Raw genomic sequence first — 16,483 nt, forward strand, 5'->3', positions numbered from 1 at the left:
GGTCACTTGAGTGATTGTGATCTGATTTTCTGGAGGTGTTGAGTGATGGCAGTCCCGATAGATGTCCATGGCAGTTTTCCTGGATGCACAGAAAATCCTATATATAGCGCAAGTCAATCAATCCCTCTCATCTTGTGGATGCAACAGGGCGCTGTTACACTGCAGTTATGTGCTGACTGAAACCCTTCGAGGGCAGTCCCTTAGCAGGAAGGATGGCCTTGTCATTAAAGCACTGGAGTGGGCCTCTGAATAGCTGGGTTTAATTCCCACCGCTGCCACGAGCTTCCTATGTGACCTTGGGCAAGCCACTTAATCTCTCTGCCTCCGTTCCCCATCTGTAAAATGGGGACAGTAACGCTTCCTTTCTCCCACTGCTTGTCTGTTTTGGTTGTAAGATCTTTGGGGCATGAGCTGTCTCTTACTATGTGTATTTACGTGTCCAGCTCTCAGCACAGCAGGGGCCTACATCGCATCTGGGATCTGTAAGTGCTACTGGAATATAAATAAATCTTCCCCCAAGGTGATAACTCCTGGGCTAAATAAACTCTAGAGCTGAAGGTTTTAAAATCTGGTTGAAGGGAATAATGCCCCGTCCTAGCCAGCTGGCACCACTGACTGTGCACAGAATGTTTCAGACAGCTGAGAGGTGTGTCTGCTCACAGCACTCGCTCCCGCAGGGCTCGGGCTCTGCTGAGGCTGAGATCAACTGGGGTTTTAAAGCAACATGATTTTGGACAGGATGGGACGGGGAGGGGCTCTTTGCCACTGGCACAGGAGAAGAGTCGGGAGGTTGGAAGATGGAAGGGGGAGCAGGGCTCTTGTCACTGGGGAAGATTCGGAATAGCTGGCAGGGGACAGCAGGGCTCTTGTTGTTGGCCAGGGCTCGGGGAGAGGAGTCTAGAATTTCTCAGTGCAGGTGCTGACAGGGAATGAGGCGGTTCCAGGGGCTCGAGGCATGTTCTGCGGACCAGTGCAGATTCTGGCCAGAGCCCAGTGCAGAGCCACTGGAAGGCCTCCTGTGGCAGGTGTCCAGCAGCCCTGGGAGGTGATGGGAGAACAGTAGCTCCTACATACCTATCATGTTCCCTGGGACGGGGGACTGGAGTAACTGGAGTAGGGTGAGGTGCAGCACTTCTGACTGCTCAGGCCATCTCCTGGGTGGCGGTGTTGGAGAAGAGCCTGGAGCTACCAGGGTATGACCTGGGCTGGGGATTGGGGAACTCACCAGTGCGTGGCCTACGGAGTCAGACCCAGGGCTTCAGGCACTTCTTTTACTCTTTGGTAAAGCGATAGCAAGGAATTCCCAGCCCTGGCTGCGAGCCTGGAAAAGGGGCTGGTCCAGAGATGGGGAGGAGGAGGGGAGGCGGGGGAGAGAGACTCCCGTCAGCTTCTCCTGCAGACTCTCCATCCCAGCCTGCTGCAAGAAGCAGCCCCAACACTGAGAGGGCTTTTATTCCATCTGGGGTCGGGGGGGATCCCCTGGCTGCCCCTTTAACCATGATTTTTCTGCTGTGGCTCTGCTGGGGAGTCTCACTCACCTCTGGGCAGCAGGACTCGGAGCTCCTAGCTAGGTATCTGGAAGAGAGGTTGATGGTGGATTCTAACTTTCCCAACCATGTAAGTTTTAAAGCGATGATTATTTTGTAACATCCAGGGTTGTGTATCTGAGTCATACCAAATGAGTTGCCTGAAGGTTTAATTTAAAGTAATCCACCTAGGAGTCCTGTGTGTCTGTGTCCACCAAGGGCAATCAGGTGAGAGCAGCTCCCAGCACCTTTGCCAGAAGACCCAGGTTACAAGGCAGATACTGACTATAAGAAAGATTTTCCTAACTTCTCTCCCATTTGTTATAAAAAACAAAGAAAGGTATGTGATTTCTGTGTTGAAATTCTGTTTCCCTCGGAATTCCCTGGGTGTTCTCCAACCTTCCTGCCCTACTGTCTCTAATTTGTCCTGCCTGTTTTGTTATTGATCTAAAGATGGATTGAAAGAACTGTGTGGCTGGGATCTGGTTCTCTTGTTCACACTCAGGAGCATCATGTAGTTCCACAGGTAAATAATTGTGTGGTAGATTAACCCAGCTATGTTCATTAATGTTCCCATCCCCAGATTAATTGTGGTTTATATTACTGCCACATGTGTATATGGCACTGTGTAAAACCATAAGAAATGGAGAGTAAGATACCAATAGCAACAAATATTTATGCAGTTTCCCCTTCCTTTTATGTTAGAGTTGATGTCGTTAGTTCACGCAAAACTACAGGGTGTGTGTTTGTGTCTTAGCTCCCAATTGCCTTAAATCCCCAATGCAAGTCACCTTTACCGCTTCTCATTACCTCAAACGCTTGTCTCCTAAAGCCTCAGGCGTATTCCTTGTGAGACTGGAGCATGTCGCACACACATATATTGGACCTATCTCACCCCACTGTCAGATCTCCCAGGTAGAGAGCTCTGGCGAAGGTTAGTTACTGGCTTGGAGAATTTACGGGGGAAGTCAGTGCTGGGGGAAGTGGCGATCAGTGATTCAGTCACTGACACTGAGCCAGTAATGAACATGGGGGTAGGGGGCACTGTGCTGCTGGTGTATCATCTGCCCCTGGATGCGGGAGATAAAGCTGAGGTTCTGGCCGGCTGTGCTAATTAAAGATCCGACGGCACAGTTTGCAAGAATAAGGGAGTTAACCCCAGTGTCCTGGCCAAATTCCAAGTTGAGTAATTCTGACAGTCTGAACGTTGGATGAAGCCTTTTTTCCCGGAAACTCTTGTGCAGCGTTGCTGCTTGCCGCGGAGTAGTTGCTTTTCTGACCCACGCTAGACGAAGGGATCCCCATGCACTGTTAGTATTTCAGCTGATAAAGTGCTTTATAACCCTTTGTGATGAAAGAGGCAATATAGGGGCGAGAAAGGATTATGCCACTGGGTTATGGGGTGGCCTATAGTTACTTTTCTTTTTGTGGGGAAAATTTTTCCATGACTTGTGAGGGACAGTTGCAGGTGGGAGGAAGGATGGTCCAGGGTTAGGTTCCCTGGCTTTAATCCCTTATTCCCCTACAGACTTCCAGTGTGGCCCTGGGCAAGTCACTTAGCCTCTGTAAAATGGGAATAATAGCACTTCTCTACCTCACAGGGGTGTAGTGAGGATCAATACATTAAAGGCTGTGAGGTACTATTGTAATGGGGGGCCAGAAAAGTACCATGGCCGCATAGAGAAACTTACCTCTGAAAAGTCCCATTAGCAACTGTGATTTGTTTGTGAAATGCCCCAAAGGAGAGACGAGAAGCCATGCAAAAGTCTAGAGTGGTGGGTCAGGCTGAATATTGTATCTTGCTTCTATTTAGTGAATGACGATGCAAACCACTGAAAACACTGAGTAGGGGAAAGCTGCATTCCCTGCTAGGGAGTTACTGAACTTTGAAGCCAGTTTAAGGGGGTGGGAGTAGATGTTCCCCGGGTCCACTTTCCTTCCCTTTGCCCTCCTGAAGCCACCTCCCCCGCCCCCTCCAGAAATTAATCCCTAAAGTCCTAATCTGGCAAACTCTTAAAACACGTGCTGAACTGTGCACTCGTGAGTGGCCCATCGCGGTCGCTCTCCTGGGGATAGTTAAGCACATGCACAGATCTTGGCAAGTTCATGGCCTTCCTAACTAATGTGGATTTTATCCACAGATCCAGATCGGAAGATGAATTTTAAAAATTCCTATGTCTCTGAAGTGAAGCAAACAGGGACATAGTCCGGGTGGGTAAAGTTAATCATTTCCCAGCTTCAGGGTTATTTTCAGTCCTGGGGAGAAATAGACTTTTGTGACCATTTGGAATGATGTCACTTAAGAAAAGGGTAATCAAATCTCATGTTTCAGGGAGTAAACTAATGACTGCAGGAGGGTCGGGGGCTGGAGGATATCCCAGCCCTCATTTCTCGCACAACATGCTCTGTGACCCTCCTTCTGTGAAGGGACCACTGCTTAAAGGCAGAACACTGGAGCAGCTGGTCTGATCTGGTAGGACAAATCTGACAATTTCGACATCCCTAGATTGATTTCTGTCACGAGAAAGGTTTTTGTCTGGTTCAAAACTACCTCTTGTTCCCCAGCACATGAAGAGGAAGTGAAAGAAATAGCGGGCGTGACCATGACATAAACACAGGATGCTCTAAGAAAGGAGGAAGGGACTCTATAGTTACTACAGTAGATCAAAGAGGCAGGCTGGCTTCTAACTATTCAGCTGCTTTTCCGGTTATGTTGTCTCTGCTATTCTGGGTAGTTCTGATTTACTTTCACAGCAGATAAATAGGGAGAAAGTCACCCAAGTCCTGCATGACTTAGATTCTTCTGACTTGAGGCAGGATGTATTGGCTGCATAGGTGGCATGTAATGGAGGCTGGGGGAGGCTAAGCCTCCCCAAACATTGTGCCACTGTGGCAGGGATGGGGGGAGGCAGTGGCGGATTACTGAACGGGCCCATGGGGCCTGTGCCCAGGGGCCCTGGCCAATTTGGGGCCCCTGGAAAAATCTCTCCCCTGCCACGGCCCCAGAAAGGAGCTAGCGGGGGTATGGCCTTGGAGGGAAGAGGCGGAGTGGGGACAGAACAGGGGCGGGGCCATGGGTGGAATGGGGCGGGGCTGTGGGGGGAAGGGGCGGAATGGGGTGGGGCCATAGGTGGGGTGGTGGCCATGGGGTGGTACCATGGTCCCGCTGGGGCTGAGAGCTGGACCCTGGCTGGGGCTGAACTCTCAGCCCGCCTCCATGGGCCTGACTGAGCTCTCAGCCCCCCGCTCCCTGACCCAGCCAGGGCCATGGGGGCGGGGCTGAAAGCAGCGAGTGGGGTGTGGCCTCGGCCAGAAGAGGTGGGCAGAGAGCTAGCCTTCCCAAGAAGAAGCTTCACTTGCTGCCCATGATTGGCTGTGTGTTATTAGCCTGCTGCACTGGGCGGAATTTCGCCCCCAAACAGCATCTCGCCACTTCCATGAAATCACAGGAATTTTGGCTGAGACTGAATTCCTCTCTGTACCTACAGAATAGGTTCAGCCTGCCAAGCAGCAATGTGTGCTTCTCCTGCTGATGTCACTCATCTCTGACCTGGAGGGGCTATCTCTTGATAGATCTCTTAGTGATAGTTTAGTCTCCCCAGCCCATTCAGTGCTTGGCTCTTCTACTAAGATTGCCAGCAAGGCTATCAGTTCGTATCTATTGCCTCAGTGATGATTTTTCTGGTATGGGACAACTGTTCACTGGGTGCTGGAATAATACCACTAGACTCATTCCAAGTGTGCATCTCAAAGGTTATTAGATGATAGCAGCTTTGGGCCACTACTAGGATGTGTTGGATTTGAACCAACTCTTCAGAGATAGAAGATTTTATCTGACTGTCGATAGGAACATAAGGATTGCTCTGCTGTATGAGAACAATGGTCCATCTAGTCTAATATCCTGTTTTTGAATGTGATTAGTACCAGATACCTCAGAGGTAAGGGCTAGAAATCCCGCAGTAGGAAGTTATGAGATAACCTGCATACATGGAAAGTTTCTTCCTGACCCACAACAGATAGAGGTGGTCTTATGCCCTGAAGCATGAGGGTTTATATCCCTTCCAAAACTTTCTTTTTGACTTAAGTCTCCTGAGTGCCCCACTTTCCCGTATATTACCATTTAGCAAGATGTTGGTCAAAGCAATGGATGAGAAAAGAGTAAAAGTTCTAACACTGGAGACTGTTTCACTTCTCCCCAGTGCTCTTTTTAGCTTTCCAACAGTTGATGTAAACAGAAGTAAATTTTTTCTCTTTGGCAAGAAAATCTGTTATGTTAGTGTCAAATATCAAGGGTAAAAAGTGTCATTGCACTCCTTTTCTGTCTGGAGTTTCACCAGCATTTTAATAAACAGAGTGATTTCTTTGCATTAAGGCTATCCTGGTACTAAGTGATTTTGGGACTGGCTTTGAAGACATCGAGACACCACATCTGTCACTGCTATCCTTAAACCAATGGAGAGGGACTGCCACTTTGCTAGTGAAGGATGTATTTTTATGGATTTTTTTCTCCCCTGTAGATTCTAATTTGGGACTTACACAGCATACAGCTGAGCCAGCGAAGCTGTTGCAGCTGGTGGAGACTGATACAATGGATGCGATTGTGCTGGAGCTGCGGCTGGCACTTTGTTTCACAATCAGCCTGATGGCTGGTTTTAAAAAGCCTTGCTCCATCGCTTACTAGGCAACGATAGCTTCCCAGTGACAGGTGTTAATGTTGATAAAACTTAGCCATAGAGCGGGTTTTCAGGTGATGTAAATCAACATAGCTCCATTCAAACTGATGGTGCTATGCCAGCTGAGAACCTAACACTCTATGTGGCTTTAGGCTTGTCAAATAACTGCTCCGTGCCTCAGTTTCCCCAGCTGTGATCTGGGTACAATAATAAGCACATAATTACCCATGGCCCTTGTGTGTCAGTACACAGTCCCTCCACCCCCGCACCCACCGCATGTAACGTGCTGCTTTGAAAAGCACTCGGCGACACCTTGCCTGGGAAAACCAAATTCCATTCCACAGCTTTGATCTGTGGGTCTGTTCCAATTTTTTTTTTTAAGTTTAATCTTAACAAAAGGGTCGCTTAACCCCGGCTGCGTGAAAACAATTGCACTAACCAATGTCTGGATCAACTCCACTGCATTTTTTTTAAACAACTGACAAATCTTCCTTTCATGAACTTGAAAGGGGCAAGGAACGAGTTACAATATTTACTTAACCCTTTGCAGGTGGTGCGCAGAGTCCCAAGACAGGGCCGATTTCTGCAGAGGCTGGTATGTATCCTGTAAATTCCTGTCATTTATCCACACCGCAGGTACCGCATGAGTAGTGGCAATTGAAGCATGTCCCAACACTGCCCCTCAATCTTCTTCTACCTGTATCTGTAGAAACAAGGATGACTTGTTAGTCTGAGTCCAGCTGGGATCCAGCCTCTCTGCTGTGCTGTCCAGCCAGATAGTCAATCATTGGTAAATATGGTGGTGGTGGCGGCGATGTGGCTACTTATGCACTGAGCCTGGGAGTAACACGTCTCACATACTGTAGGCCACTGACTAGCCATCAGATGGCAACAGCTGTCAATCACTATGATCCTCAGCCAGGTTTGAACCAGCGGCATAGAGGGGAATGGGTCTGTATCCCTGGAATGACCCAGTCTTGTTTCTTACTTTTAATAAGAATTAGACACTAGGTCAAGTTGTTTTGATCCAAGCAACCACCGCCAGTGAAAACGCAGGCGTATATTTACGGCTCTCTTCATACTTCCCAGCACTTGAGATAAGCAGGAATAAAATCCTCTGTTTGGCAAGTTTCAGAGAGGCAGCCGTGTTAGTCTGTATCAGCAGAAAGAACGAGGAGTACTTGTGGCACCTTAGAGACAAACAAATTTATTTGAGCATAAGCTTTCATGGGCTACAGCCCACTTCATCAGATGCATGTATTTTCTACTGCATGCATCTAATGAAGTGGGCTTTAGCCCATGAAGCTTATGTCCAAATAAATTTGTTAGTCTCTAAGGTGCCACAAGTACTCCTCGTTCTTTCTGTTTGGCAAGAAAATCTTTTCTCTCACGACAGAGAAATGCCTTGAAAAAACAGCGCCTCACCCTGCGAAATAGCAGCGCTCTCATCCGCTCCCTCTGAGTGCACCCGCGTTTGTTTTTAAAAAGGAATGGTTTCCTGAATGTCTCTCCTCATCTTCCTAAGGGGCTTTAATAACAAGGAGTGGAGAAAACAAAACAGGGAGTGCACATGGACACAGCTATAGGTCAGAATTTCATGCAGTAAGAAGTTGTGCAAGAACTCTAGGGGATGCAGAAGATTTTCAGAACACCAGCCCAGAGCCTAGCCACCTGGTTTGAAACTACCTCAGCACCTCTCCGCTACTGTTCACACAAAGAGCAACATGCTGCTTGCAGGTCTGGGTGGATGAGTCAGCAGTTTCTCCTCTCCAGCTGGAGGGAGAGAGCTGTGTGTCTGTGTCTGTCTCTCCGACCGTCTGTTCAGCAGGATAGGGATTGCTGATTTTGGTTACACGTATTCCTGGAGGTTTCATGCCTTGACATAATCTTTAATTAAAGATTAATCTTTAATTCCTGGAGACACCAGGACAATCCTGGAGGGTTGGCAACCATACAGCAGGGACCTCTACCATCAGAAGGGGGAAAACCTTGAATGCAGGTTTCCCTTTGTGGTTGACCTGAGACCTGCGGCTGTTCCAAGTTATAAGCAGTAGTCCCCCTGCCCTCAATAGCGTTCGAAGGCATTTGAGGCTTCAGATGAATCCAGGTGAAACTCAGTGGTTTTGACTCAGTTTTGCTGCTGCGTTTGGGGAAGGTTTTGAAGCTGACCTTCAAAGAGAAAGTCAGGACAGTGGTGCAAGCCCAGGAGGTTCGAAACTAAAGAAGATGCTGCACCTTGTGTGGCTCTAAATTATAACAGTTCCCCTCTCTACTCTTTACTTCTGCTTTTGATTGGCCATCTGATTCCTTATTGGAGTCACTTGCAATCCCAATAATAGCCAGTTAAATATTCAGAACATCATGGGCGGCGCGTGACTCCCGCATCTGGGGAGGCTCGGCCTAAGCGTTGTGGCCCCACCCCCTGCTCTGCCCTGAGGCCCGCCCCCTGCTCTGCCCCCATTTGGCCTCCTCCCCCACAGGCCCCGCCCACACTCCCACCCCACCCTGCCCCAGCTCCAGCTCCCACTCGGCCCCCTCCCGCGAGGGGCCCCCCACCTGCTGCTCGTGCCTCTCTGCTCCCTCCCCCAAAGGGGTCCCCCTGCTGGCTACGCATGCCTCTCTGCCCCCTCCCTCTAGGGGCCCCCTGCCGCTCATGACTCTCTACCTCTCAGGGGGTGAAGAGGTGTGAGCAGCAGGTGGGGGAAGGGGGGGTCGCATGGGAAATAGTGGACAAGAGCGAGAGCCGGGTGGGGGGCGTCATGGGGGAGAAGCATGAGAGGAGGGTGGCGGGGGTCCACAGGGGAAGAAGCAAAGCATGGCAGAGTGAGGGCAGGGCCACGGGGGAAGCATGGGAGCAGGGCTCCGGGGCGTGGTGTATGCGGGGCTACGGCCTGGACGCCATTTTGGAGGCGGCACTCCAGGGGAGGCTGAGCCTCCCCTGGCCTATTATACCTGCCACCCATGCAGAACATCGAATGAAAGGACCCACAGAGAACTAGTTGAATTTAGAAATGGGCCTGAACCAAAACTCCAGATCAGAATTTCCCTCACCTGGCACTTTAGGGGAATGAGATTCTAAGGCCCCGTCTATATTAGGCAAATTCACATTGATGTAACTACTTCCATGCATTTACACCAGTGCAACACTTAATGCAGATGCCCTGAGCCACTGCTAAGCAAGGGGTTACACGGATGCAGCGTAAATCAGAACTTTGCCAGACCTGGATTCTGGCAGGTGCTCCCTTCCTTTATAATGATCAAATCTGGAGTGTTCCAAAGTCAGCCCAAAACGGAGTGCCTGGTTCTGACACCTGCACTTCCCCCCTTCTCATATGGACCAGTCTTTTGCTCTGAGAATAGGCCTTTTCATTTCAATGAGACCATGATCACAGAAAGGGATTGCTCATCGGAAGAATGGCAGAAAAGGGACCTACATTTGCTAGTCCACTCAGGTGCATCTGTGGGTTTATTTATGTGATAGCGTTATCTCTTTGGCAGCCTTCCAATGTTGAAGGATCAGCCTTTTACTGATCAAGCCAACATGATGCAGAAATTTTTCTCGTTGGTTACTTAGAGTAGTTACATTAAGCTTAGGTCTTCCAAATATAAAACGTCTTGGATTTATGGGGATACTGCTGTCCAAGTGCGTATTAGCCCTGCGAAGCACTTCGTCCGAGGACTTGCGCATAAAAGTACATTCCCAAGATGCATAATTTGGCAATCAGCTCTCGACTGCTCCAATTCCTATTTCATCCAAGCTGGATGGGGTCCAGAGTGTTCTAAAAAGGACATTTTGCTAGATGAGCCTCAGCCGTGTGCATGTTTTCTATTAAGGCTGTTCCATCTATCATTTGAGAGTTATAGAGCAGATCCTCGACTCAAGTAAATCTGCCTAACTCCACTGAATTCAGTTGAGCTATGCTTGGTTCACACCCGCTGAGGATCTGGCCGTATACATTTTAAGACTTGGTTGCATGCATCCTTACTTGGCTCCAGTGAGAATTTGGCAGCATAGTGTCATGGCTACTGAGGAGGCCTTACATAAAATTTCCACAAGCTAACAAGGAGATTTGTCTAGGACCGCGGTTCTCAATCTTTCCCAGCCCATGACCCCATGTCCCGCCTGGACAAAGTTTTGGGAATCTCCTCCTATCTGGCCGTAAAGAAAGAGAAGGTGGTTATAATCCTCAGAAACCCATTTAGGGGGGAGGGATAGCTCAATGGTTTGAGCATTGGCCTGCTAAACCCAGGGTTGTGAGTTCAATCCTTGAGGGGGCCATTTAGGGATCAGGGCAATAATTGGGGATTGGTCCTGCTTTGAGCAGGGGGTTGGACTAGATGACCTCCTGAGGTCCCTTCCAACCCTGATATTCTATGATTCATTCCTGACCCCCATGAATCCATGATCTAGGACGTGCCTAGATTTCACAAGTACTTTTCATAGCATATGTCTTGGCTCGCTCACGCTGGCACTGGGCAGAATGAATGTGGATTGTGCCCTTGACAGGGCATAGGGAGGTACTGTGCCCTTTGTGTAACCTTTCCCCACTGATCCAAAGCCTTGATGAAAAACCCCACCCTGCCTAGTGTTCACAAATGGGCTCTAACACTCTTCATCTTACAAACTTTTATGAGGCTGTTTGTTTTCACCTCATATTAAATTCTTGTGTGACGCAAAGAAATGCCACAGGGGCGGGTTGTTTGGCTTTTAAAATAGACGGTAATGAGTAACTGTTCAATTCCTACAGGAGACCAGGCCGCGGATGGCTGAATTCACAGTCAAATCCACAATCATTTCCCGCTATGCCTTCACCAGCGTTTCGTGCACCATGGTGAACAGCGGGTCTGAGGCCAAGGAAGGCACCTTTGAGATGCAGATCCCAGCTGCAGCCTTTATCTCCAACTTCACCATGTACGTGGTGCTTTTGTTTCTCCATGAGTTTCCGTCCCTTCTTGTCTTGCTGCGGGATGAGAGGGTGTGTGGTGACTTTTGCTCCCCCTCCTCTGGCTCTGCTGGGCGCAGGCTGGGCCATGAGTCCAACAGCATTGGAGGGATGCCGATACCCCAGAAGAGCAGGGCCCCACTAATGTATTTGATTCCCTCATACTGAAGGCCTGCTGGTAGGTCTGGTTCTGACAAGCATCCCCGAATTAGAACCTCATCTCTGGAGCCTGTCAGAGTGACTGGAAATCTCAGGAGAACAGGCTTTCTTGGAGAGTTTAACAGGGTGGTTTGCCCCATGGCTGGAGAGCTTGGGGCTAAGCCAGCCCTAGAGACAGGATGAGCCACACTTGTCAGGTGCTCCCAGGATAAAAAAAAAAAAGAGCGGGAAGTTGCAGTAAAGGGAGGAAGCCCAGGAAAGTGTTCGGGAGTTTGTAGGTACTCCCGCTGCAAGAAGGCTCCTGCAGTGCCCGGAGTCAGCAGGGGAAAAAAGAAAGCTGAAGAAGCAGGAGAGAGTGGGAGAAAGCCGTCCAGGCAGGGGGGCCTGGGCCAGACCCTGTCTAAGTAGGGCAGTGGCTGTAAAGACCAGCAGGGATGAAGACTGTGTAAATTTGAGTTTTGTGTTATTTTGGGTTGATCAAGACACGGAACTGCTTGGGGCCTAGAGCGCCTGTTTTGTATCAGACAGCTAACTACATGGGACCCCTTGTGGTGATTGTTTGAATCACCTTTGAAATGTGAGTTCTTAAAGGGCCTTGAAGAGGGGGACCAGGCAGGGTGCCACAGAATGACCTTTGCCTAGTGGGGCACTTCGGAGGCTGCCTGTGTTACTGGGAGACTTCAGGTACTTCCAGGTGGGCTGCATGAGAAAAGGCCTGTTCCACTGCTGGATTACCACCCATGGGGTATTCTAAGGAATATTTATTCACTGGTATCCAATGTCCTAAGACCCATTCCTAGTAAGAAGCATTTAATTAGATCTGTAACTTGAAGCCTTTAAATCATGATTTGAGGACTTCAGTAGCTCAGCCAGAGGTTAGGGGTCTATTACAGGAGTGGGTGGCTGAGGTTCTGTGGCCAGCCATGTGCAGGAGGTCAGACCAGATGATCATGATGGTCCCTTCTGATCTTAGTCGTATGAGTCTATGAGATGAAAGTCTGTTTGCAAGCGATAGCAACACAGAGATTGATATACACTGATACAAAGGTAGGATTTGTTGCCACGAATAAAATGCTGGAGGTGGGTATCCCTTGTAAATAGCTTTGTCCCCTGCTTTCCCTGCTGTTGTCCTTTATTCACTTGGAATTACATGTTGAGCTGCAGAAGAGGGATGTTTCAGAGTAACAGCCGTGTTAGTCTGTATTCGCAAAAAGAAAAGGAGTACTTGTGGCACCTTAGAGACTAACCAATTTATTTGAGCATAAGCTGATCTTCTACACTTTCGACAGTATGCATCCGATGAAGTGAGCTGTAGCTCACGAAAGCTTATGCTCAGATAAATTGGTTAGTCTCTAAGGTGCCACAAGTCCTCCTTTTCTTTTTTAGAAGAGGGATGGTAACTGACGTTTGGGGACTGCCCAGATGAGTTAGAGGTTCTATCATTGCCTGCTTGGTAACTGCGGGTGCCATAGTGCTATGCTGCTACAGCCTACAAGCATAAAGGTCTCAACCCTGGTTTCCACCACCTTAGTTACTCCTTGCAGGGTGATTTCAGCTACCCCTTTTGGTCTTGAGTCCCCCCACACAAATCCATCTCCCTGTGGGCTTAACTACCAGGCACTTGGACTTTTCCTATCTGGTTCGTCATCCCCAAAGGAATGAAATCTGCTCCCAGTTATCACTACACTGTGGCACACATACTCCATGCAGTTTGCACAACAGAGACCTGCTGGGGATAAAAATAAACAAAAAGTTTTATTTCATAGAAAAATCATAGCGGCGAAGAGGAAGCAGTAAGGCCTGGTCTACACAACAGAGTTAGGTCAACATAAGGCAGCTTACATTGACCTAACTGTGTAAGCGTCTACACTACAATGTCCTCCCACCAATTTAACTTGCCTGCTACGCCCACCTAATAACTCCACCTCCGCGAGAGGCATCGTGCTTAGATCGATATAGTTAGGTCGATGCAGTGTCCATGCAGACTCTGTGTCGCTTACATCTGCTGTTGCTGTCTTTGACAGCTGGAGTCCCGCTGCCCCGGGCTGACAGCTGCTGGGTGGGATTCTCTGATGCCATAACCTGGTTGGCTTTAGTGGAGTTATGCCCACAGAGCAGCTGGCCCTTTAGCCTATGCCCAGCACAAAAACATGCCCAAGCATTGTCACTGCACTAGGACGAGCCCCACGTCCGGATTTGTCTCCATGGCGGCGGATCTGTAAGGCTGACGTCTCTTAACCCTACAGGATCATTGGAGACAGGATTTACCATGGGGAAGTCACTGCGAAAGAAAAGAAAACCAGCAATGAGGACAAAGAGAGGAATAATAAACATTCTAGTCCCACAGATGGTGGGTGAGTATTGTTTCCCCTGGCTGCCATTTTGGGCAGAGTTCTGATGTTTCTTCTTTATACCATTAAAAGGTATTTCCTTTCTTTCTATTGTGTGGCCTATTTATTTCCCTGTGTTAGGGCCTGTGATATATCTAGTCTAATACAGCCCCCGCTACCATTGGAGCTGAACATCTCACAGCACCCTTTGGAGGCAAGATGGTGCTGTTATTCCCATTTTACAGATGAGGCACAGAGAGGCTAAGTGACTTGCCAAAGGTCACATAGGAAGTCTGTGGCAGAGCAGGGAATTGACATTGGGTCTCCTGAGTCCTAGCCTAGTTTCCTAACCACTGGACCACCCTTATTCTCCCTCTCTCTGCTCTGAACTTCATTCCTTTTTTAATCATCTGTCATACTCCTTTCCAAGCTTAGTAATAAGAGCCTTTTAAAATCTCTCCTCCTGCTGTTTACGTACCTCTGAGTATTTCTGTTGTCCATCTTTGCATCTTCATTTAATGGGAACACTAGCTGCTGACACAAGGGACACAGCCTCAGGAAACCATTAACTTCAGGGTGTGGCTCATGATGTAAAAACAGCTTGTGAAGGTCTCTTTGAATTTCCCTTGCAGGGAGAACAGAGCTGAGACTTTCAAAGCCTCTGGCACTATTCCACGCAAGACCCACGCCATCTTCATGCTGCATTACGAAGAGCTCTTGAAAAGGCACCTGGGAAAGTATGAGTACACTGTCAGCGTCCGGCCCCAGCAGCTCGTGGGCAGGTTACGCGTGGAGGTGAACATCCTGGAGAACTCGGGCTTCAGTTCTCTGGAGGTGCTGCCACTCCAAAACAGCAAGCAGAGAGGCATCAAGAAAGTCATAGGTGAATAGAGTGTGTGGCCTACAGTGGTGATTGCGTCGCTTCTTGTGAACTGGACTGGGCCCGGTTAGTACATGTGTAACGCCGACAGACCCTGGTCGTCGGCAGCCGGGCTCGAACCTGGGACCTAATGTGTGAGCCTCTATTGTCTGAGCTAAAAGATACCTTTCTCTTAGCCAAGCTTGTAGGAGGCTCATCAAGCTTTAGCTGGTCTAGTCACCACTAGAGGGAGACAGAGTGCCACCCCACATGGTTGGGATGGAAGATCTCCAGGGAAATCCCAGACTGATGGTGCTGACTGTTAGAATCATAGAATCATAGAATATCAGGGTTGGAAGGGACCTCAGGAGGTCATCTAGTCCAACCCCCTGCTCAAAGCAGGACCGATCCCCAATTAAATCGTCCCAGCCAGGGCTTTGTCAAGCCTGACCTTAAAAACTTCTAAGGAAGGAGATTCCACCACCTCCCTAGGTAACGCTTTCCAGTGTTTCACCACCCTCCTAGTGAAAAAGTTTTTCCTAATATCCAACCTAAATCTCCCCCACTGCAACTTGCAACACTGCAACTTGTTCAATAGATGACACTCTTCCCTGAGAAGTGGCCATAAATCAGTGCCCCCCGGTTGCATTAGGTGGTACTGAGCTGCAGAGGGAGCCACCTTTTTTGGTGGAGTCATAAAACTGAGGCCTGGACCTTACACAACCATGAAAGACCATAGGGAATGTCTCACAAGGTAGGGAGCGGTCTGAACCCGGGTGGCCTGGCCATATGCCAGTGTGTTTCATATTTCAGTGCCACTTCATTTAGAAACATTATTCCTTACTTCCCCGCTGAGCCACTGTGGTGCAGCGTGGTTGGCACATTCCATCCCAGAAGTGGCTGCAGTTCAGTGCTAGGTAGCTGCTTTCTGCAATTCGACTCTCTAACTATTTGGCAGTCTCCAGCCCTGCTAGGGCAGGGACGCAGTATAATAACAATGACCATTAAAGATTTTCAGGAGCTATAATGGTGGGAATTCAATTCAGTCTGCCTTCAGAGGTCCCTGGCTTTTGTGGCTTTAAGCCAGCATATGCGTACGTGCATGTCTAAACAGAGAAAGAAAACTTTGAATCCTATTAGGGCCTGATCTCCTTATTAGGGAAATTAGGGCCTGATCCAAAGCCCACTAAAGTCAATGGGAGTCTTTCAAATGACTTGGATGAGCTTTGAATCGGGCTTTGAATCAGATGCGACGTTCCTGGCTCCTGGGAACTGCTGAAGTAACTTGTGTTTCCATCCAAGCGGACCAAAGCAGACAGGAAATCCTGCCTTTCGGAACACAGGAAAGGTCGGTCTTTTGCCAAAGCAGCAGAGAGCAGGTGCAGTGCTGGGGGCATGGGGGGGGGAGGGGGTGTCTAGCATTGCCCCATAGGCTGCTCAGAGCTATTGTTTTTTGCAAATGGGCAGCATAGATCATAGGATGCTATGATTTTGCCTGGAAGCCACTGCATGTTAGCAAAAACTCCAGGCTAACGTCAAGTGGGAGATGGTCTTGCACGAGGATATAAGCCTGAAGGATCATGGATCTCAAACCCAGGTCTGGGGGTCCCCAGACCACAGCTGCCTCCTGGCATCTCGCTGGTACCAGCAGGGAGCACGGGCTGGCGGATCCTTGCTCACAAGAGGCACTGCCCCAAAAGCTTCCAATTGGAGGAGATGTCCAGCCTCTCTGATTGGCTCAGACTCACTACTTCAGCCAGAAAGAAGCAGAGGAAGTTGTCTGAACAACTAGGTGAATCCCTGGCTGCTGCTCCTTTGGACCTTTCCAGTTAGCCTGACTCCTAAGCCCTGTTTTGTTCCCAATTCATGCCTTCCTGTCCTGTTCCTGGTTCCTGCTCTCCTGCCTTATTCCAGATCCCAGCTCCTACGCCCCACTCTTGGCTACTGATTCTGGTTCTGCCTCTTGGCTTGATGCCTGCCTCTGGCTCTGACC

General features: G+C 49.1%; 1 protein-coding gene across 1 annotated transcript in view; it reads left to right on the plus strand.

The window, feature by feature from the left end:
* The first annotated feature begins 1,344 nt into the window (after nt 1-1,344).
* ITIH5 (inter-alpha-trypsin inhibitor heavy chain 5) overlaps nt 1,345-16,483 on the plus strand; it is a 62,914-nt gene continuing 47,775 nt past the window's right edge. The window contains exons 1-5 of the mRNA XM_074942678.1: nt 1,345-1,617; nt 6,750-6,794; nt 10,948-11,111; nt 13,548-13,655; nt 14,264-14,514. Of these exons, the coding sequence (XP_074798779.1) occupies nt 1,345-1,617; nt 6,750-6,794; nt 10,948-11,111; nt 13,548-13,655; nt 14,264-14,514 (841 nt within the window). The remainder of the gene's footprint in view (nt 1,618-6,749; nt 6,795-10,947; nt 11,112-13,547; nt 13,656-14,263; nt 14,515-16,483) is intronic.

This window comes from Natator depressus, chromosome 1 (assembly GCF_965152275.1).
Source record: "Natator depressus isolate rNatDep1 chromosome 1, rNatDep2.hap1, whole genome shotgun sequence".
NCBI classification, from domain to species: domain Eukaryota; kingdom Metazoa; phylum Chordata; order Testudines; family Cheloniidae; genus Natator; species Natator depressus.